At 36.8% G+C, this 22771-nt stretch overlaps 3 protein-coding genes across 10 annotated transcripts; all 3 read left to right on the forward strand.

Moving 5' to 3' along the window:
* The first annotated feature begins 1718 nt into the window (after positions 1–1718).
* On the forward strand, positions 1719–4307 carry LOC103335163 (basic helix-loop-helix (bHLH) DNA-binding superfamily protein). Of its 3 annotated transcripts, none has more exons than XM_089054448.1 (5): positions 1719–2435; positions 2535–2663; positions 2813–2875; positions 3034–3137; positions 3680–4307. In XM_089054448.1, the coding sequence occupies exons 1-5, from the start codon at positions 2112–2114 to the stop codon at positions 3711–3713; spliced, it is 654 nt and encodes a 217-aa protein (XP_088910574.1). In that variant the 5' UTR covers positions 1719–2111; the 3' UTR covers positions 3714–4307. The 3 variants fall into 3 exon arrangements, with proteins under 3 accessions (XP_088910574.1, XP_088910573.1, XP_008236390.2); XM_008238168.3 differs by having other exon boundaries at positions 1725–2435; positions 3030–3137; XM_089054447.1 differs by having other exon boundaries at positions 3030–3820.
* Positions 4308–4771: 464 nt separating this feature from the next.
* REV1 (DNA-directed DNA polymerase) lies at positions 4772–16187 on the forward strand. Of its 6 annotated transcripts, none has more exons than XM_089054446.1 (25): positions 4772–5113; positions 5262–5406; positions 5610–5725; positions 5845–5921; positions 6308–6795; positions 7359–7496; positions 7803–7935; positions 8027–8115; positions 8245–8295; positions 8375–8578; positions 9377–9496; positions 10055–10147; positions 10363–10422; positions 10512–10598; positions 10762–10845; positions 11000–11072; positions 11805–11873; positions 12070–12171; positions 12277–12573; positions 12664–12737; positions 13281–13870; positions 14371–14431; positions 15014–15208; positions 15313–15402; positions 15493–16187. In XM_089054446.1, exons 1-23 carry the CDS (start codon positions 4905–4907, stop codon positions 15053–15055), a joined length of 3402 nt encoding a protein of 1133 aa, XP_088910572.1. In that variant the 5' UTR covers positions 4772–4904; the 3' UTR covers positions 15056–15208; positions 15313–15402; positions 15493–16187. The 6 variants fall into 6 exon arrangements, with proteins under 6 accessions (XP_088910572.1, XP_016650983.2, XP_008236462.2 ...); XM_016795497.2 differs by having other exon boundaries at positions 4773–5113; positions 12292–12573; XM_008238240.3 differs by having other exon boundaries at positions 4774–5113; positions 12268–12573; positions 15481–16187.
* Positions 16188–20292: 4105 nt separating this feature from the next.
* LOC103335162 (uncharacterized) lies at positions 20293–21722 on the forward strand. Its single transcript, XM_008238167.3, has 2 exons — positions 20293–20745; positions 21038–21722. The coding sequence occupies exons 1-2, from the start codon at positions 20422–20424 to the stop codon at positions 21407–21409; spliced, it is 696 nt and encodes a 231-aa protein (XP_008236389.3). The 5' UTR covers positions 20293–20421; the 3' UTR covers positions 21410–21722.
* Positions 21723–22771: the final 1049 nt, after the last annotated feature.

Here is a 22771-nt window from a genome sequence, read left to right on the forward strand (position 1 = left end):
AATATCGTTTAGTAGGTTTCAAATAGTTTTAGAGTGAATTTAAGTTTGGAAAAGTTTTAAAGACCACAACTGGGTCAGTTGAGATTGCTGAAGCGCAGGCAATTATTGAGGGACTGTCCTTTGCGCTGTAAAATGGCATCACTCATGTGTGTGTGGAGTCTGATTTAAAGAAGGTTATTGATAATTGTGTTGGGAAAATTACCAGAGGGGACTGGGGTATCTACCCTTCTTTATGTCGGATACAGGATTTGAAGTCCAAGTTTTCTGCTGTTCGTTGGAACTTGGATCCCAAGAGAAGCCAATGCGGTTGCGGATGCTGCGGCGGCGATTGCTGTTGGAGGGATGAGTACGGAAGTGTGGGTCGATCGGCCCCCATCCTCCCTTGTTCATGTTCTGTCTCGTGATGGGCTTCCTTGCCCACCGTAGGCTTTGTTTTGGTGATGAACTTCTTGACTGCTGACACCTGTTTCCATCTACAATGTGTCTGGTCTTCTGTCCTAGCTCTATTTTTGCTGTAATTCTGGGTCGGCTTGGTTGTTTTGGTTGCCTTTGGTTTTTGGATTAGTGTAGGCTGTTGTGTCTTGGCTTATTTTGTTCTGCTCTGTTTCTCTCTTTGGTTGTTTGCCTAATGAAATATTCAATTTCCCAAAAAATAAAAAGTTTTAGTTTTTTTTTTTTTTCCCAGCGTACCAAACAACGCCTAATAGTTTTATGAAAGATGAAAAAATTTACAATCATCACTTAGAATATGGATGATGTGGGTTGTGGCTGTGGGCATCCAAAATCTTGTACACCCCTCATTCCATATGTTCGTCTGAAGAAAATATAATCATATGGTCTGGTTTTGGGACCCCACAGTCAAAGTTGGTGACTTCTATACTTCCAGTCGTACCAAATGACAAGACGTTCGGCTCTCACGAGAATTGCAAGATGAACGTAAAAGTTAAAACAGAAATTAGTTCTACAAAAAGAGGAAAATTCGATTCTGATTTTAGAGAAGGACTTTTAAGGGTTCGTTCGTTTTCTTCTAATAATGTGTTGGATTTTTCTGGTATTGGGATGCGTGGATGGACAAAAGAAGGGTGCATTTCTAACATGTTGTTGATTGATATGAGAGAAGGATCATTGCATTTCTATCACCGACCAATTTAACATCTTACATTGTCAATAGGGTAGATAATCTCCAATGGAAATATGCTATATAAGATTTTAATTCTATATTCGACACCAAATTTAAGAGCCGAATGAGATGATGTTAAAAGTTATTCCATTAATGGTGCTATTTTGAAAAGGAGATTATATAAGTTTATCAACATAATGCTAAATTGGTATATTAGAGTTGAAAAGTGAAAAGTGCGCCAAAGTATAGGATATTTTCATGTTACTTTATTAAACCGTTGACATACTTGTTTAAATGCAGATGACTCTTACGGTTAGTTACACAGAACGAGAGTGAATTAGAAATATGCCAGATTCACAATAGAGTCAAAATACATCAACAAACATTAATCATTCACACACCCATATCTACGTTAAGATCCACATGCATCAATCAACAAGAATCAGTCATACTCCACACACAATTGACCCTGGCATCATCATTAAGTACCTATGTGAGAACATAAACAAGTTAATTGAATAGAACATTAATGAATCTAAAATCACTTCCGTTACATTATGTTTATAGAGAGGACGAAAGGTGACGAAAGAGGAGAGCGTTTTTGAGTTTGGGGTTAGGCAACAACGCGTTGGAGCTCGAAACCACGGTTTTCTCGGGCCAGGTGGGTTTGACCAAAGTCGCCGAAAACCAAAGCCAAGCCTTGGAAAGCCCAGCCACACCCTCCTTTCTTCTCAGCCCACCCCACCCATCCTCTCTCTCTCTCTCTCTTCTACTGTAACGCCTCTAAACACCTTCACACTCTCACATAGAGAAACAGAACAAAAACAGAGCACTCTCTTTCTTCTCTCCCTCTCTCTGTTATCAACAAGAAGCTTCCGTTGTTTTCTCCTAAAAACCCCATCGTTCTAATCAAACCTTTTACTTTCTCTCTCTTTCTCTCTCTCTGAGACCCAAAAGCTTCAAACTTTTGGGTTTTGTTTGTGGGGTTGATATGGCGGAAAATGATAATTTAGAGGGGGACCATTTGGCTGTCACAGAGGGGACTAGTTTCTCTCAGTTACTCTTCGCTGCTGATGAGGTTTGTGGTCTTGGCGTGGACGACGAAACCTTTAACTACACCCATTCATCTGCTTATTCCACCCAGATTAAGCCACCCAAAATGCTCTGCTTCGGGAACTATGATCACAACCATGGCGATGGTCTGGAAATTGGGTTTTCAGAGACTGCTAAGAAATCAGGGGTTACATGCAGCGATTCCTCCTCTGTTTATTCAACCAGCAACACAAGCATCAACGCATTGCCCAAATCCAACAATGTCAGTGATCAAAGTTCTTAATTCCTTTTTTAATTTTTAATTTTTAATTTAATTTGTTTTCCTTTACGATTTTGTGATGCTTTTTGGGTTTAATGGCAGAAAAGGAGAAATGGGTTAGGCCAAGAGTCGGTGCAGTGTGCAAGCACCATCAGCACAACGATGGTTGCAAGCCAGAGAACCTCCAAGAAGACGAAATCTGAGAATCACACATCGACAGGCAACGCAAAGGTCAGAAATTTCAACAAGAAACACAAAAAAACTAATCTGCACCATTGCATGCCCCCTGTCTCTCCCTCACTCACACTCTTTGCATGCTATGCTCTCTGTATTTTCTGGCAAGATTTTACCAAATGGGTTTGAATTTTTCTGCATCATAGAGGAAAGAGAAGCTTGGAGAACGAATTGCAGCTCTGCAACAACTTGTATCACCCTTTGGCAAGGTCAAATTCCAAAACCCAACTTGACCCAGATAGTTTTTTTTCTTTGTTTTTGGTTGCAAAATGTATCTGATTGAATAGAATTATAAAATTGTTATAGAAGTTTGACATTTTGGTAAATGTTTTCGGGAAATTGGAAATTGGGTTCTTGCTGCAGACAGATACTGCATCAGTGCTTCACGAAGCGATGGGATACATCAGGTTCCTGCACGACCAGGTTCAGGTTCTGTGCTCGCCTTACCTGCAACGCCTGCCTACATTACCTGTAAGTCCCAACAAAACCCACACACACAACAAGAGACTTTCAAAAGGGCCAAGAATGACAGGAGGGATAACTTTTACGTGTTATTGTATTATTGGTCAAATAGCAAAACAATGGTATCCCCGTTACAAGAAAGTTTTGCTGCACACACAACACCATCTCTGTCAGATTTTTCTTCTTTCTTCTTCTATCTACGTCCACTGTGACGTGTCACTGGGTCCCAGCCTCCATGGGTCCCAAACAGATGTGACTTTACTGACCCTTTGAGTGAAAAAAAAAGAAAAAAAGCAGAGCCTTCTCCTGGTCAATACTTATAGTCAATTAGTCAAAACTATGACGGTGAGTCGCCTCTTTACATTCAAGTTGAAGTCTCAATTCCAGTTTAAGTCTCAATTCCTGCAAATTAGGTTAATTAGAGTAATTTAGACTATAGCTTGTATTAAAAAAAAAAACTAGGATTTTCCCAAAAATTCAAGTTTATTTTTTTATATAATTCCACTGTGGTTTTCACTTGTGTGTGTGAAATTGGGTTTGAAAATTGGAAGGATGGAGAGATGGAGGAAGCAAGAAAGGACCTGAGGAGCAGAGGACTGTGCCTGGCCCCTGTGGAGTACACGATGCACGTGACAAACAACAATGGTGCTGATTTTTGGTCACCAGCCATGGCCAACAACAACAATAATGTTTCTTCGACCAAGTACTGAACATGGAATTGGCTTTTGTACATGGTCGCCTAGTGCCTGCTCGTTTTGGTCATTTTAGAAGCCTATAAATTTGACATGACGACAACTATTTTTGATGAAAACCGTGAAAAGGGTAAAAGAGAATACAGAGGAAGACATGCGAAGCAGAGGAATTGAAAATCACATGGAATTTGGCTGGTTCTGCTTTTAGGGTTATAGAGGAAAGTTAGTAGCTGTTGGTGTGAAAAATGGTTTTTGTCTTCGTTCTTTTTGGTAATTCTGAAATGGAGAAAAGTGAAAAAGTGAGAAAAGGAAGGAAAAAATACATGTGGGTTTTGGATGGAATTGTATTTGCATGGCTTACATCTGTAAATTTCCTTGGGTTAACCAATTACCAATGCCATCTTCAGAATGAGCCTACAACCATCTTGTGCAGTTTTCTTTTTGCAGTTTTTGCATTTTCAGAGATAGATTGTACTGAATTTTTGTGCATTGGGCTGGATCTTACTCATGTAGGAGTTAATTTTTTGTTCTTTCTAGTTTTAAAGGAAAAATAATAGGGTGAGTTTATTATATCGAATCATATGACTTGATTTTAACGAGAAAAAAACACGTTTAACTAGGTTACATTGCTACGTGATGTTACAAATTCATGTATACTTGTTTATTAATACTAGACTCTACGCCATGACATATCAATTTTGTTGTGCATTTTTGTCGTCCACTAATGCACATGGATGTTTGACCGGTTTTTTGAAAGGGAAGGGCATAAACCCACATGAAATTTTATATCCTTTAATGTACCATTCATTTGTAAATAGTGGGCCCATATAGGTTGCTAGGCCCAAGTTCTTGTGCAGTCTTCTTTTGTTATTTTGGGCCTTGGTCTCCTACACTACCAAACCTGAAAAAAATACCAAACCGGACTTGACCGTTAAAAACCCCATCCTGGCGAATTGCGCCTATACCAGCAAGGCCGGTCAATCCTTAGACACATATAAGTCGGGCTTTCAATTTGCCGCTTCATTTGAAAAAACGTTTGCACAGTAACGTCTAACAGCTTCCTGAACACGCTTTCTCCATAGAAATGAGTTTGAATTCGTCTCGCTCTGCGGGATCGTCTGGCCAACGATCGAAACGAAGCTTCAATTCCAACTCTTCGAACCACTCCGCTAACAGTAACTCTAAGAAGAAGAAGGCGACCAACCAGAAAACCCTAGGCGCATCTTGGGGCGCCAATTCTCTCTCTTCCTCTCGCTCCTCCTTCAAGAAATCCCCATTCTCCGATTTCGGCAGGTACTTCTTTCACGAATTATTAATTAGCGTTTGATCAATACTATGGAAATTGGGAATTGGATGAGAAGAACAATAAGGCCTAGTTTTGTGTCTTTTTTTTATATCAAAATTTTGAATCTGTGTTTATTCTTTGTCAAATTGAGTGCAGTTACATGGTAGAGAAGAACAGAAAACTCCATAATCAGTTTGATAGTGAAGCTTCGAGTTCTTCGCATAATGGTTTAAATACCGGGAAGAATATTTTTCGCGGGGTGTCTATATTTGTGGATGGTTACACGGTTCCTTCCAGTCAGGTTTGTTTGATTTCTGATGTTCACCTCTATTTGGCTGTTGAATCAATTGCCCGTAACATTAAGGTTGGCTAAAACTTAGCAGTGGAGAATGAATAATTTGAGGTTCCTTTTCTATTGATTTTCCTCAATGATTCTTAGCACCAAAGGGAGAGGAGTTGTTTCATGTGGGTTTTCTTGGTGTTGTTGATGATAAGCTGTTTCAGGAACTGCGAGGCTACATGCTGAACTATGGTGGAAGATATGAGAATTACTTTTCGAGACATCGTGTTACGCATATCATTTGCAGTAATCTTCCTGACAGTAAAGTAAAAAATTTGAGGTTCATACTTTTCCTTACTTTCAGATCAATAAAATCATGAAAATCAATTTCCTTTTTTGTATTTTTCCATACCTTTACTCTCTAATAAGTTTGATTTATAGTTTGTGATCCTAATACAGGTCTTTCAGTGGAGGGCTCCCGGTGGTGAAACCCTCCTGGGTGTTAGATTCAATTTCTGCTAACAAACTGTTGAGTTGTAAGTTCGCGGGATTTGTTCTCTTCTTTCTCTCTCTTGTTCTGTCTTCTTTTTTTTAAAGTTTTTATTTGGTCTTCTTTTAACAATGAGATTTAGGAGTCAGCTAAGTGTTACTACAAAATACCAACTAATTGGGGTTGTATCTTGAGGCACGGCACAGTTATATTATTATTAAATGTATCAGAAAGTAAAGTGTGAGATTGGATTAGGGGTATTTGCTTGAGGGAATACTTTGTGTAGGAGCTCCTATCATGCTTGTTCACCCCCATTATTATTGGTCGTACTTTGATAATTTCTACTCATGGTCTTGTTTTTCGGTTTTTGAAGGATGGCATGAAGAATCACATGCATCATAGTTGTAAGGGATTTTAATTTTCTCACTGCAGGGGTTCCTTACCAACTTGACCAGCTTGCTTGTAACCAACCGAGGCTGTCAGCCTTCTTTGCTCCGAAAATAATCCCAGACTCTGGTGATGCTTTGAGAGATGCAGCTAATCAAGTAAAATACGAAAATGAGGATACATCTTTGGTGGAAGCCAGATTGGAAGATGCTGACGAATCTGAAGTGTGCAGGTCCACTGAACACAGATGGCAAATTAGTGGAGAATCTGATAACGTGATGTTTGAGAAAAACAATGAAGAATCTGATCAGGAGCTACATATTAGTAGTGTAAAAGTTTGTGAAATGAGAATTGTAGAAATGACTACTTCGGCTGCAGAAGATGATGGCAGAGTAAAAGATGAGCTTCAATATAGTACCCACCAAACATCTGCGTCAGCTAGCAGCTGCTGCTTGCCAACCTCTTCAAATGCTGGGTCTAATCAAAGTCATTCAACTCTTGGGGATCCCAATTTTGTGGAAAACTATTTCAAGGTACTGAACTGAAAAATAATTGTGTGCTCTCCTTTGCTAGTGCCAGATTTTTTCATCTTAATTGCTGCTGAACGAAATTCTCAATTCAACTTGATTAGTTTTTCTAAAGCAATGCCTTCAATTTTTTTTTCTTACATTGTTGTTGCTGAGAAGGGTAAATACTTTTCTACTGATACTTCAGTTATATCTTGCAGTCCATGACTTATTGGCATACTCCTTGCATTGCTTTTCTAGAAATTTAGATTTTATCTGATCTTATGCCATTTTCAAAACCAATCACCCTCAAGGAGTTACCAATTGAAACTTTAAAGCTATCCTTTTGAGGGGAATCAAGGAAGTTGCGTCTGATGGGTGTTTCAGGCTTTGTGATTGAGATGATACTAACGTATTTGCTCATACCGTTTGAGAACCTTCCAATGTTGAGTTATATCTGTCATATGGTTCTAGTGGTGTTGTCATATTTGTGAATGATTAGCATTTGGCTACTGTTTTGTTGTACTAATTATTAAGATACTTAGCTGCAGTCTTTCTTAATATCCTGTCGGAATCTTTGCTTTCTGCAGAGCTCAAGGCTGCACTTCATAGGAACATGGAGAAATCGGTATCGTAAGCGCTTTCCCAGATCTTCTAAAGGGTTTAAGAGCACAGAGCCTAATCTTAGTGCTTCTGCTAGTTCCACTGCCATTATACATATTGACATGGTACCCTTCAAATCCAAGGCTGTTAAACCTGAATTGTGATTGCTGTGTTCTTATACTAGTCTGGTAATTACAGGGTTTAGCTTAGTTTGATATGTCCTAGACACTGAACTATCAGGGGTCATGGTTAGTTTGAAAATACAGGGTCCCAGTGATTTCATTTAAGCACAAGGGCGGTTAATTATGGATTCATTAGAGTTTTAAAATTAATTGATTTTGGAATAATGTGCAATATGAATACCTTAGACTTGATGAAGTTTTCTGAATAACTGAGAGTTTGAGTGAGATAATGCCAATATGCTCTTGTAGGACTGTTTTTTCGTGTCAGTGGTCATCAGGAAACGTTCTGAGTTGAAGGATAGGCCTGTAGCTGTATGCCATTCTGATAGTCCAAAGGGAACTGCTGAAATTTCATCTGCGAACTACCCTGCTCGATATTATGGTTGGTTTTGGTGACAAGTCTTAGTAGCAGTGTTTTATTTTGTCTTGGAAGCTTATATTCTGTATATAAAAGTTTTATTTCTAACTGTCAGGAGTGAAGGCTGGGATGTTTGTTAGAAATGCCAAGGCTCTTTGTCCACACCTTGTCATTATTCCATATGATTTTGAAGCTTATGAGGAGGTAGGTTTCTGTAGCATCTCATTAGTATACCTTGTATATTCTCTTACAGGGATAACAAATTTTTTTCCTTTGTTTCCTGTATTTTGCCATGTTGAGGAAATTTTATGAGCTATATGATCTGCTGTGCAGGTAGCTGATCAGTTCTATGACATCTTGCATAAGCACTGCAATAAAGTACAAGTATGCTTCTGGAAGTTTGTTATTTAATACTTCAAGTTTTTAGTTGCTTTCTTGTTAATATTGAAGTTGTTTAATTTAGGCAGTAAGCTGTGATGAAGCATTTTTAGATGTCACAGACGCAGAAGGGGTAGATCCTGAGGTGTTAGCTTCAACAGTAAGAAAAGAGATCTTTGAGACAACAGGATGCACTGCAAGTGCTGGCATATCCAGAAATATGCTCATGGCTCGTCTTGCCACTAGAACGGCTAAACCAGATGGTCAATGCTACATTTCTCCTGAAAAGGTATGATCTTTTTTGTGTTCTTTTGCGTTGTCCTCTCTTGCTCAAATTTTGAACCAATGTAGACTTTTTTTCTTTGAATGTTATATGGATACTGTTGAAGAATATAAAGTCCCAAATCGGAAACTTGACAAATAAAAATACAACATATAATTAATGGTACTTGGAATTCTGTTTTGTTTTAAACTCTCTTCGCATTTCAATAAACTGGGAAAAGGTGATACAAGGCATAGAAGTTTTGTATAAGTGAGGTTTCATTTTTTAGATCACCAGGGATCCTTGGTTGACCCTTTTTCCCTAGAAGTTTATCTTGTTGGTATTTCCCTTTGGAAAATTTTTGTGTCTCCATTTGATTTGTTACCCATTCATGTCTTGGCATGCTTGTGCTGTTCTGTCTCATTTGATCATTATCTCCTGATTGATTTTGAGTACCTAGTGATTCTTGTAGTTTATAGTGTTGTAACTCACTACCACGATGTAGTTTTTTTTTTTAATTGTTTAAATCTGTGGGACTGAAGTCTGTAGACTCCTTGTCAATTTAAATTTCTGTATTAAACACACTGACACATTAGTCACAAACATATGAATATTGCTATTTCATTTTTCGGTTGGTGTTTGTGAAAAGTAAGGATGACTTAGATGTTATGCACCTCATAATTCTAAGTTTTAACATCGACTTTTTTACTTGCTCAATGGACTTCTATATTGAATTTCAGTGACCATCCGTTTGTAATATGGACAACCCCTGGAATGTTTTTTTGCAGTATGCCTTATACTTACATTGTAGTTTTAGTACATCAGGTGGATGATTATTTACATCAACTTCCAATCAAAGAACTTCCTGGAATAGGACACACTTTAGAGGAGAAGTTGAAGATGCAAAATGTTCAGACATGTGGACAGCTGCGTATGATTTCAAAGGTCTTTTTTATCTGGACCTTGATTTTCTTTCTTCATGCGTTGGGATAATTAAATTATGGTTCTACTTTGTTAGGAGTAATTTGCAATATATAATAATCAACTTTGCTAAGCGTGGGCAGATCATGATCTCCCAGATATCATTTGTTCCTAGAATGATCAGCATATATTTATATATTTGTCAATCCCTAATCTGTAAGTTGACTGGATTTAGTTAAATTTCTGCTTAATGTTTTGATTTGTAAGTAAATAAAATTCCATGGCAGTATTCAATTTCTGAAGGACAAAGCTATGAAAAAAAGGAGTGAGTGACAACATATAATTGTCTGTCATTTTAAGTGGACTAATAATGACTTCAGAATTAGTTGCTGAGTTATCTGTTAATGTGGTGTTAATCTGGTCTATTTCTTGAGATATCCTACTTGACAACACTTTCTGTTGGTTGAGGTTCATGGATCAGTCATAATTCAAATTTTTAACTAGTTGTAAAATAACTTGCAATTTGATTGTATTAACATTAGAGATGTTCATGTGTTCTTTGTGTCTTCTTTGATTATTCAGGACTCTCTTCAAAAGGACTTTGGAATGAAAACTGGGGAGATGTTGTGGAATCATAGTAGGGGCATAGATAATCGGCTAGTTGGGTTGATTCAGGTTTGGAAAAGAACATACCTTGGAGATCAACTGCTTGCTTTCTATATTTATGTTTCATATGACCCTGTTCTCTTTCCAACTCTCCTCTTTTGCATTGAATTCCCCACTCCAGTTCTGCAAGAGCAATTTTTGTTCTAAGAGCTCGTTAACTTCATTTTTCTTTTTTTGGTGTTTACTACCATTTTAGCATTGCTTACGTATGGTCTGTTGTGCAGGAAAGCAAGTCTATTGGTGCTGAAGTGAATTGGGGTGTGAGGTTCAAGGATTTGAAAGATGTCGGTAGTCTAATAAACTGTTAAAAAAAATCTATAACATAACTTTTATATGTAGGCAGGTCAAGAGTTGACCTTTGAATTGTTTTCAGAGTCAGTACTTCCTCTCAAATCTTTGCAAGGAGGTTTCTTTGCGCTTGCAAGGATGTGGAGTGCTGGGGCGTACTTTTACCCTTAAGGTGTATTTCTTCTCTGAAGTTTTTTTAGTCATATAAGGGTTGAGTTTGCATCGCTTATTATGCCTCTTTCTTCATCTCTTTAAAGGGTTGGTGCATGTCAGTGATCTTGGGTGTTGTGAACTAAGTCTGACATTGTTCTACTTTATTTGATATATTGTTACAGATTAAAAAAAGAAGAAAAGATGCAGGGGAGCCAGTGAAGTATATGGGCCACGGAGACTGTGAAAACTTGAGCCACTCTGTCACGGTAGCGATATATACACAATTTACCCTATATAAATATACACAAATGTGCAAGTAGCTGGCACACATGCATGTTTGCATGTACACAGAAGTTTTGTTGCATAATGTATCATTGTACTGCATTTGGGGCCCAAGATCAAAGTTTTGTTTCATATTAGGTTCCAGTTGCTACTGATGATGTGGAAGTGCTTCAGAGAATAGCAAGGCAGCTCTTTGGGTCTTTCTCTAAAGGTAAATTTTCTTTTGGCTTACTTCAGAAAATATTTATGTTTTCATATAAATGGAATAAATCCAAAAATACATGTTACCAGTCTTGTAATGATGTTGAACCACTTCCTAGGAAAGGAAATTCGAGAATTTCATGTATCATATACAGTGTTTGATGTAGTCATCATATTTGGTTGGTCTCTGGATATTTGTTTTCTATGATTATATATTATTTTGGCTGTCTTTTAAAGCATGACCTATTAGAGTTTTAATTAGATAGACCAGTTTTCTGAAACAACAAAGTATTTATGGCCATTAATTGGCAACGGCGGTGGTGGTGGACGAGGAATTATGCCATGGACAATGGCAGTGGAGGTTATGGCGCTTTGAAATTATAAGCAGTCTGCGGTGATGGGTTTTAGGGGCAGATGATGATTTGCATGGCTATTATAACAGCTACAGAATTCAGACAAAAGGAAAAAAAAAGCAGCGGTGGGGGAAGTCTCGTTTGGAAATATGGTGGTGATCTGAACAAGTAATGCAATTATGCTGATAGTTGAGTAGGTGGTGGGTCGTTACTGTAGGTTTTTATTTATTTATTTTAATTTTAATTTATTCTATAATCATACAGCATGTTCAAGTTCCTTTCTGTTGCTGTTGGAAATTTTTATCTCGAGTTTAGCTACTAGTAGGGGATGATATCTATGTAGAAGTAACTTATAACTTCATTTCAACCTTTTGATTACTCGTACATAGATGTTAAGGAGATTCGGGGCATTGGCTTGCAAGTTTCCAAGCTTGAGAATGCAGATACTTCAAAGCAAGGTGCTGGTCACATTACTCTGAAAAGTTCACTTAAGCTGTATTCAATATGTTGCTGTTTGTTTGCAATTAAGTCATTTCAGACATAAATTTTATATGTTGCCGCTTCGGCTAGATAGGAAGTAATCTATATTATTTATTATTATCTTCTTGACCTCTCTCTGGGGTCAACTTCTTCACTAATATTTTTGGTTCGAAGGTTTTGGAAAAAATTCTTTGAAATCATGGCTCATGTCTGCCTCAAGGAGTACAAAAGAGCAATCTAATTTTCATTCTGTAGCTGGGGAGAGGGTGAATGTAGGTAATATATATTTATTTATTGTTACAGTTTATTCTTGACTTCTTTTGTTTTGTTATTAGTATAAAAAACTACTTTTTTGAATTAAAATTTGTACAGCTTTCACAGTGGATCATCTTACAGATTGTGAGGATCGGAGAACTGATGGAACTTCAGGCCAGTTATGTGATGATTCACTTGGTATTCAAACTCCAGTAGGCAATCATCAGTCTAGTGGTGAACCTACTCTGAACCAGGTTTCAGCACCACCGCCTTTATGTCATCTTGATTTGGGAGTTATTGAGAGCCTTCCTCCAGAAATATTTACAGAACTAAATGGAATCTATGGCGGGGTGTTAGTTGATTTTGTTGCTAAAAATAAACGAGAAAATACCAGTGCTACTGTGTCACATAAACAAGCAAATGGTAATATTTTTTTCCTTACCTGTCTATTCATAGCAGATCCTATTTATATTTCCTCTAGTCCTGATGTACATGTTGGTTTTATCTACTTAGGTGCTAGGAATGGGGGTGGGAGACCTCTCTTGAGTGATGTGGTCCCCGGGAATGAAATAGCAGTAGAAAACGAGGTAAATTTTCCCACTTATGCTCTTTCTTCTGGAGTTATGTTTTGCCAATGCTTCATGTATTCAGTCAGTACCTAAAATCAGAATTATGTGAAACAAAACCTTCTTCAATTGCTGGAATTTCAAATTAACTAGAAGTTAACTTTTTCTTTTACAGCCTCGCAGTTCCTTATGCATACGCTCTTTTGCTCAATTTCCATATTAATAGCCTAAGGTGATACGGCTGTATTTCTGATGCAGCTTTAAGTTCAGATAAAATTCTCACCTTGTTTTGGAAAGTACTAAATCATTAAAAAAATTAATCTAAGAATCTCTGCACTTTTTTGTCATTTTCTTCTTCTGTTGCAATTGTTAAATAAAGATTCAGTTGGTCTATCTTGTTCTTAGGTGATCTATGCTCCTTGTTTCAGTGCCTATTCTCTTATTCCAGAAAAGGATTTTTCTATTGAAACTTTGCTGTTCTCATTGTCTGAAAATGAAAATACTATTATACATCTGTGTTTTGGATAGTTTTACATTACTGGTATGTCTCCTTGTGTGATACAGCAATCAGTTGTGGAAAAACGAGCAATTCCTTCTTCTGTGGGAGAGTCCTATCATGTGGCAGTTTCCACATCAGGTCCTGGAAACACTGATATCATGCCTTCATCTTTAAGTCAAGTAGATACCTCAGTGTTGCAACAATTGCCCGAAGAACTGAGAGTTGACATACTTGAGCAGCTTCCTGCGCACAGGAGACATGACGTATCTTCAAGTGCTGCGTTGGGCCCTCCTGTAGAAAAGCCTATCGAATCATTAGATGTGAGTAATGGGGATCATTCTGGACCAAGTGATCCTGCTTTGAACCACACGCTTTGGATTGGAAACCCTCCTGGGTGGGTTGATGAGTTCAAATCCAGCAAGTGCATGGTATTAAATATTCTTGCTGAGATGTATTACAAATCAGGGTCAAGTGGAAATTTATCTGCAATTCTGCGAAATACTATCTTGGAATCTCATTATCCTCTGGATTCAAGTTCTGACAGTTGGATTGAAGAAGCTGTATACAGCTTCTCTGAGCTTCTCAGGCAATATATTAAGTCAAAGATTGACTCAGATATTGAAGAGATCTATGTTTGTTTTCGTCTTCTTAGAAGGTAAATATAGATGCCAGTTGAGATCATTGTTGCTCACCCCACCCCTCCCCCCTCTCTCTCACGTGTTCACACACATTTTCATAATCCAAGCAAAAACTCACCTTACCTTTGGGAGGTACTTTTGCCTTCCAAACCATAGAAGAAGTACAACCAATTTCCTTGTAAAATATTAACTCTGGATGACATGAATTCTTCTATTGCTTTGCTTATTTTACAGAGAGGCTAGAATAATGCTTCAATGGAGGGAAAATATGCTTTCCTTCCCTCTCTCCTTTCTTTTCTTCTCCCCTGCATCCTTTGCATGCTCCATGATTATTACCGATTTAGTGTTTGATGGATCCTTTTCTCTGAACTATGGTCATCTTTAAAAAGTGCTATTTACATTGGAATGATACCCCACAGGATGCATTTCATTTTTAGGCTGTGTATTTGCGACATGTTCACTCTCATATTTTTGCATTTATTACTATAAATTGATTGGAATTTATCTATTGTATCAGGTTTACAATGAATTCAAAATTTTTCTTACAAGTATACAACAATGTCTTTCCTTATCTCCAGGTATGTAGTTTTTGTTATCAGAATCAAAATTCTCAAGACCTTTTTCCTATGACAGTCAGAGTATCTTAAATACAGCCTTTGTCTAAGTAAGAGCATCTGCGTCTAACTAAGCCTACCTTCACAATAGGATAACTGCTGACAATAGGATCTTTTGGTATGCTATAATTCTCTCTCTCTCTCTCTCTCTCTCTCTCTCTCTCTCTCTCTCTCCCCCTCTGACAAATAATCCATCAAACTGATAAGATTATCTCTAAAGGTTTGTTAGTTAAAATTTTCATTTTGGTTGCAATGACATGCACCATCTTCTACATGCTTTTATTGGGCTGTATTTGAGGTATGAACAAACCATTAGTAAAAGAACCTTTTAACTCATTAAATGGAAAAACCATGAGGATAACAAAGCCAGACTCTGTGCTCTATCCCACTGCATTAGCGAACATTTCATTTCAAGGAATCTTGTATCATACGAATGAAATAACGACTATAGTTTGAAGTATGACGAGGCACTATTTTCAAGTTTTGATCTTGCCCACCCGTGTTCTGCTCAGTCTTCCTCATGGTTTTCTTGATTTTATCGTTTAGGCATCTGTCACTGAGAGCTATGGAGGAAACTTGCACATTTAGCTAGAGTTGTGCTTCTTGTCATTTGCCTTCACTTAGTGTGCTGATTTTTACATCTAAAGGGCCTAAGATACCATTTCTGAGCAAGGTGTACCTTGAGATCATAACTTCAATTTCCAGAAGTTGTGTGTTCACATTCGGGTTCCATCAATGTAGGTGAGATTTTGTTCATGTTGGCTTTAAGGCTTGAGTAATATGTATCTAAGGGTTTTCACGTAATGATTCATGTTATTGAGTTTATTATGCATTCATTCTTTCAGGTCTAAGCTGTCTGATCAATTTGATTCCTTGAGTATGCTGCATATGACCTTGCTAACTTACGTGTGATCACAACAGGATGTACTTATGGAGTAAACATTCTTCCCATTCTATATTAAATTTTGTGAACTCATCTATTTTTTTGCTAGGATAGCTTAACAAAAGTTCAGTTCTTGTCTCAGGTTTTCATCAGTGAAAAAATGAAAGAAAAGAAATGGCCATAAACTGAAGATGATACCTTTGATTCTTTTGGATGCTAAGATAAGAGATGAGTTCGACAAGGATAAGATTCTCAACTCCCATTAGAAAAGGGAGGTGATAAGTTTTCCTGGCTGTGCAGAGAGGATTGTTAACTTTCTGCCATGGTTTTGTCCATAGTCCGCATCCATGTGTGAACTATTGTTTATATATGTGGATTTCGACTGAAAATTGGGTACCAAGAGCAACCTGAGAATCAATGTCAAATGAGGTTCAGGGAAGTGCCAGAGAGATTCCAGTTAGGGATTTGTTAGCAAATTCACGAAAATCCAGACGGCACCTGGATCTAGTAGAACACAGTTGAGATGTGCTTTTCGGACTCAAATCTCCATGTTTGTTCAGGACCGCCCAGAAGGTTTGTTTGAAAGTTGGAACTTTGGGGTAGCATTGCTTCGACATGAGCATAAAATCCTATATGTCAGAATTACTTCCTTCTAGAATCAAGACCTGTACATTACGGGTTGTCGAATACTATTTATTTATAGGAAGAGCTGAAAGTACATGCATCGAGAGGTCGTACCCAGGTTTTACATTACACTCTCTCCCATTAATTGTAAAATTGTATTAAAAATGACTGAATAATACAAAGGAAAAAACATGTCATACGAAGTTGCAAGTATATACTGTCTCTCTCTCTGTCTCTCTCATGCATTTCAAGTTGAATATCTTATAAGTTTTGCGCTCACAAATTCACATTGTGAAGTGCAACAAGCCCATACTTTATACTCGTTTTCAAAATGAAGTTAAAATTATCTTTTGGTTGCCTTTGTTTTGTCAATATACTATTTCAATTTTTTGATGTGTTTGACTTATGTGGTTCATATGAACATGTTGAAATTGCAATAAGTCAGCCCAACGGAAAGGAAAATGCAGACAGAGGAGGGAAGTAAAAAAGTTGGTCGAACTTTTAGATTTGCTCCCCTTTAGGCCAAAATGGTTGAATGGTTTTTGGTCCTAGACCTCGTGTCATAGAATGTTTTGCATTACAAAAGATTATTAAAAGTTTCGGTCCCCAGTGACGCAGAGTTTGGTGCCACCCAAATGGAATCACCTTTCAACGTCGAAACATGTTCATACATTGCCTGGTAAGTAAGCAATGTGTTCACTTTGCAGAGACAACATTATAATATTATAGGCGCAGGCTCTTCAAATTTTGAAGACCTTAAAGTCGGCAGATGATATTAAAGTTAGAAATAATTCAGATTTATGAGAGTAAATATAAAAACGAGGAATGAGAGCTCCGTATTCCTTATACTTTTTCTTCTTCTCATTTTTATTGTGCAATATTTTATGATGATAACAACCCTTCATTTTTTAGGTCATTGCAAGAATTAATGGTGCAAAAAAGTTGACTAAAATTGGAAATGGGCAAGCCATTTCATTTACCGTGTGATAGTTTAGTGTTTAACCAAAATACTAGGGTTGTCCATTTATTTGATAACAATTAGATGACTAAAATAAATTTTGATTTAGTTGATTTTTGTAGATATAATCTATATAAAAGGAATGGCCTAAAAGATAGATGATTCTGATCATAAAACTACATTACAGGATGAGAACGAGATATGAATAACTAAAACATTAGTATCATTTAGCTTAGTATCCAAAGTTTAAGATTACAATTGAGCATGTAGTAAATGACATAATCAGTCCCTTCATTTTTTTTTTCTTTCAAATTGAAAATAAAAATGAAAAAATCTAGAGTTGAACTATGGATATATGTATATGCGCAGTAGCTGTGATAAGAGATGGTTGAATTAGGACTTTGTGGCACTGACAAAAAGATTAATTGGACTTTCATCAACTAAGCTATTTTAAAATTATGGAATGTGGACTCTGGAAAAAATGTGAATTTGAGCAGTCAGTGAGAGAGAGTCTGAAACCACAATCAACGACGTCAAAAGTTGGATGTTGTCCAGATTTTGAGACCAATTCAATCTTTTACTTACTCCATACTCCATTGTTTGTGCTAGCCCATGTTCCTGACTCTTAAGAATTCTCATGCTTGATTTTTTTTCTTTACATTTATTTGTATATGGCGGTCTTCTTCTTTGATTTTCAATATTGTACCAATTGCTGAATAATAAGTGCATATAGTTGATTTTGCAGGGTCCAAAGCATTACCAAGTTAGTTTTGCTTTGAACAATTTTCTCAGACTTTGTTGTCAAAGGACTTGACAAAACAATAGATTATAAAAAAGTTGTGGCTTTTCAAATAATCCCAATTTGAAAAAGCCAGCCCTTTTTTTGGGGTAATGCATGATGTTGTAATCATCTCACCTAAAAGTTTTGGCAAATAGTTAAAAGGCATAATTACAGTGTCATGCATACATACCGCTTAACATCAGAAAGTGGTGTTTCAAATTTATAGGGGGCTCCATAGTTGCCCGCGGATTGGAAACTCCATTTGACCACAGCCCAAAACGTGTAATAAATTTTGAACTTTGAGTTACTTTAATAAAATGAAAACTGAGTGTCACTAAATCAAATAATTATTAACGTCTCGATTTAAATTAAATAAAAGAGTTATCTAATTCATAACATAGCATATAAAAAAATGCAATACATGTCCAAATAAATGTCCTTAAAAAAAAGACCAGAATATAAAAAAATGTCTAAAAAATTATACAAGTTGGGCATTAATTAGTGAGTAGGCGAGGAAAGAGGATTCTTTCTTTCTTGTGATTGAGTCAGAAAAGGGCAACCAAAATATTAGAATTAATATGCATATCCTTATTTACAATACAAGAAAATCCACCAACCTTAACTATAATGTTGGCCCGACGATTGACTTATTCTTATTTCAACATTTCAAATTTGGAACAACTTCAATATAGTCAAAGCCTGAGGTTTACATTTTCAAACTCCAGACTCATAAAACTCAAAAAACACAACCCTAGCCCACAATACCAAGTCAATGAACAAAAATCAAAGCTTCTTCCCTAAGCTCCCACGTAAGTACCCTCTCTCTCTCTCTCTCTCTCTCTCTCTCTCTCTAATTTCTATATATAAGAAATTAAGTAAGCTATCTCCCATTCATCCCAACATTCTTTAAGCCTCCTGCCTATCAAAGAGAAACTTTGCAGGAACTGTATTAAAAATGAAATCTCATTCTTCTACTATTGTTTTGGCTTTCAATGCCATTTCCATGATCATCTTCTTCCTCTTGCTCTCATACTCTGTACAAGTTGAGGCTTCAAGACCTCTTGGAGGCTCCACTTTTGAGTCCATCAAGAGTTCAATTATAGCACAAGCTTACTCTGGGCCAAGCCGCAGGGGAAGTGGCCACTGATGGACATGGAGGCTATTATTTCTGCTTAAAACACACAAAAATGGGAGATTTTCTTGAAGGAGCCAAGCTGAGAGGCTGAGGAAAACTTTGCATAAGAGGTGGCATTAGACGTTGTCACAGCCTTGGTTCCTCATATCTCTAACACAAACACTACAGATTTTATTTTATTTTCAATTTCTGTTGTTTTTTGGCCAGTGGAAATGACTGCTTTAAGGCCACAAAATAGAAATATACATTTTATGTTCATTCATATTTGTAAATTGGTTTAGTTCCGATCCGAGTCTTTTGAGACGCATCAACAGCGTTTTTTTTTCCCAGTCAAACACCAATGTAATATTAGTTATACATTTTTAATTCTCTTTTTATTGGTTTGGTGTATATGAATGGTTCACTTCATGCTAAGGTAGAAAATTCAGACACTTAACACATGTTTATGATGAGATTTTTGACATGATCTCGTGCCGTGTCGTATCTTGTCTGCGTTGCTAATACAAAATAAAGCAATATGGAATATTTACATGACACGAAATTGAGTATGAAATATTTGGGATGAAGTAGATAAATCACCATACATATAACTTATTACTGTTTTGAAGTCGAAATAACTCGATATATATTTTGTATCATGTTTGTGTTTTGTTCTTGTTGTAGTAAGTATCAGAGTCACCTTGAATTCTTTGGCCATTGGAGAGATAAGGTTGGTTGTGTTAAGAACCCATAAGTAGAACACGCCCATAAAAATTGACTTGTAAGGGAAAGGGTGCCCTCTGATATACTATTTTTCCAATGTGTGATCTTGAGTTCTAACAAGGTGAAGTGAACCACCCTTCGACCTTATTTGGTAAGAAGTGCATCAATGAATCGTTATTATAGTCAACAAAAGCTTTATCTGGTTCGGCTTCCTTCCACCAGGGCATATATGTAAAAGGGAAAGCAGATAGAGACGGCGAAAACTAAAAATAGAGTTAGGGTTTTGTGGGGTTTAGGCCCATAACCTGATTAGTAGGTAGGCCCATGTCGGATCAGATGATTCACAAGTGGGCTATGTCTAAAAGGTTCATGGGCTACAAAGCATTTGATGAGGCTTACTTTGGGTAAATTATTTTGATCCAATCTAGATGAAAGATAATGATGATTTCTTAATGACCTTTTAATAGTAAGCTTCCTGACAGATACATATAACTACTTAAAAGCAGTCCATACAAACATGCTTATAATGCATACTTTGGTACTTTAAGGTTTATGGTCTAGTCCAGAGCAGTGGACCAACTTCAACGGCCATATAATTCGACGGCATGGACCATGCATGATGCATGCAACTTGCTATTAGGAGTCACCTTATTGCATACATGAACATCAAATACAGATAATGGAGGTGTGGATAAGAATCGAAGAAAACAAAGAGATTAGAAAGAAAAAAAATATAGAAAAGTCAAGCAGTAATTTGAGATAGAGTTCTATATAAATCTGCACATAGAGGCTCTAGAGCCGTATGCAAAACCTAAACTAGCTCTAAACTCACTGATCAGTATTATTACAAACACACACTGACACTATCGGTATGGCTGCTGCTCGTTTTCTCTTTTCTTTCATGCTAGCCTCTCTCCTTGCCCTAGCATCCTTGCATGGGGCTCATGCTGTCCACTACGCCGTAGTTAACCGGGCTCTGAACACCACCGGCGGTATGCGCTTCAAAAATGAGCTGGGTGTGAATTACACCCAGCAAAAAATGGGAACCGCCACAAATTTCATTTGGAACCTCTTCAATGAAACTACACCGGCAGATAGAAAGAACGTGAAAAACGTAAGCTTGTTTGTGGATAACATCCCTGGCATTGCGCATGTCATCAACAATGAGATTCATGTTGGGGCTAAATACATTGAGGTAAACTTTTGGTGATATCTTTCATATATTTATGGTATTACTTTCGCTTCAATTTTTCTTAGAGTTAATATTTACACTCTATAAAAATCATCGCGCACTCATTTTTATTGTCAATTTAGTTAATGAACAGTGAGATCTCAATGAACTATGAGAAGTTCATGATGACTTTTTTAGAGCACACGTGAATAAAAAATCTACATGATAGCTTCATGTTTTGTTGATATTTAACCAATTTCAATATTTCCTTATTTTTTAAACTCATATTGTTGCATATTTGATACCTTGTATCCAGAGCATAATGGGTGACATAAAAACAGAGTTCAATGGGGTACTTTACCATGAGATGACACATATATGGCAGAGTCATGCAAATCATCAAGCTCCAAATGGATTGATAGAAGGGATTGCAGACTTTGTGAGGTTGAAGGCAAATTATGTGCCCCATAAGTGGGCAAAACCGGGTGAAGGTCTAAGTTGGAAACAAGGTTCTTCAGTGACTGCAAGGTTCCTGGACTATTGCAATGGTCTTCATCAACAACAAGGGTTTGTGGCTCAACTGAACAAGAAGATGAGAGATGGCTACAGTGACAGCTTCTTTCAGGAGCTGCTTGGGAAGACAGTTGATCAACTGTGGACCGACTACAAAACTAAATATGCAAACTAATTAAGCATGTGCACTATAGTTATTAATGTTATGAAAGTCTAGTTCTAATACGAACAAATAAGATGTGGGTTTTGTATCCACAGTTGGACTAAAATAAATTAGATAAAAACAAAGTCCAAACAATTAAGAATAATAGTCTACAAATACAACTACGAGTAAGCCAAAGAGTAGTTGTTTGCATATTTGTGAGAGTAAATTATATTGTTGATGCATATATGTTTGATGTTTAATTCCTCGATAACTCTCCATCAGCAGATGTAGATGTAATATCATGAACCTGGAAAAAGCTTTATGTGGTGTGGTGGGTTTTAAATCTTTTGTTCCTAGAGGTTTTTCTGTTTGTTTGTTTTTTTTTTTTAGTACAAGCACTATTTAAACATAGAAAAACACCCAAAATCAACTCCAAAATCAACTTTTTGGGTGTGTTTATAAATGGGTTTTGAGTGTGTGTAATGATTGGTTTTGGGTGTGTTTATAAAGTGTTTTGGGTGTTGGGTTTTTTTATAATTTCAACCTCCATTTTGGGTGTTTTAGTGAAACTCCCTAATTTAAATTGCAGGAGAGAGATGGGGGTTTCTCACACACATAAACCTCTATAGTCTGCAAATTAAGGCTATTTTCCATTGTGCTAGACCCGTTGACTTATGTTTGTTTTATATATGAATACATGTTCCGCGCAAAAAATCGAATTATGACTAAGCATAATAAAATAATTAAAAGGGAGTTTCACTAAAATACCCAAAATGGGGGTTGAAATTATAAAAAAACCCAAGCACTATTTAAACATATAAACACACCCAAAACCCATCATTACACACACTCAAAACCCATTTATAAATACACCCAAAAAGTTGACTTTGAGGTTAATTTTGGGTGTGTTTCTATGTTTAAATAGTGCTTGGGTTTTTTTATAAATACATGTCTAGTATTGGGTTTATTTATAAATTTGTATAATTAAAATTGACCAAGTTATCAAAATTATTAATAACCAGCTGGGTTAAATCGGTAGAAGAAAAAAAAACCGAGTCCAGGTCAAGGTCAATGATAGCTGCCCAACATATTAAAGCCTCTCCATAATTACCAAGAAAAATTAACTTTTAGTAAATAAGAAAGGCATATCGTTGGAATTTTTGGATCGATTGAGGAAGTTTGAAGCAAATATGGATTCTGTCAAGATTTATATTTATTTTAAGGCTTAATATAACAAAACGTCCCTAAAGTTTACGAAACTATCATATTGCATCATTATTATTTTTTTGTGTTATTCGTGGTCCTTAAAGTTAGTATGCGTGCTCACAAATGGTCTCTGCCATCAGATTCCGTCAAAAACTTTATCAGTTTGTTGACGTGACATATATATAT

The sequence above is a fragment of the Prunus mume genome, linkage group LG6 (genome assembly GCF_029339155.1).
Source record: "Prunus mume cultivar Tortuosa linkage group LG6, ASM2933915v1, whole genome shotgun sequence".
Taxonomy (NCBI): Eukaryota; Viridiplantae; Streptophyta; class Magnoliopsida; order Rosales; family Rosaceae; genus Prunus; species Prunus mume.

What these genes read in the sequence shown, in the direction of transcription:
- LOC103335162 (XM_008238167.3), top strand. Translation starts at nt 20,422, where the DNA reads ATGGCTGCTGCTCGTTTTCTCTTTTCTTTCATGCTAGCCTCTCTCCTT. An exon ending in TTGGGGCTAAATACATTGAG is followed by an intron (nt 20,746 to 21,037) that starts GTAAACTTTTGG and finishes CCTTGTATCCAG; the next exon opens with AGCATAATGGGTGACATAAA.
- REV1 (XM_008238240.3), top strand. Translation starts at nt 4,905, where the DNA reads ATGAGTTTGAATTCGTCTCGCTCTGCGGGATCGTCTGGCCAACGATCG. An exon ending in CTACCCTGCTCGATATTATG is followed by an intron (nt 7,936 to 8,026) that starts GTTGGTTTTGGT and finishes TCTAACTGTCAG; the next exon opens with GAGTGAAGGCTGGGATGTTT. An exon ending in ATGTCTTTCCTTATCTCCAG is followed by an intron (nt 14,432 to 15,013) that starts GTATGTAGTTTT and finishes TTTATCGTTTAG; the next exon opens with GCATCTGTCACTGAGAGCTA.
- LOC103335163 (XM_089054447.1), top strand. Translation starts at nt 2,112, where the DNA reads ATGGCGGAAAATGATAATTTAGAGGGGGACCATTTGGCTGTCACAGAG. An exon ending in CATCGACAGGCAACGCAAAG is followed by an intron (nt 2,664 to 2,812) that starts GTCAGAAATTTC and finishes TCTGCATCATAG; the next exon opens with AGGAAAGAGAAGCTTGGAGA. An exon ending in TTGTATCACCCTTTGGCAAG is followed by an intron (nt 2,876 to 3,029) that starts GTCAAATTCCAA and finishes TTCTTGCTGCAG; the next exon opens with ACAGATACTGCATCAGTGCT.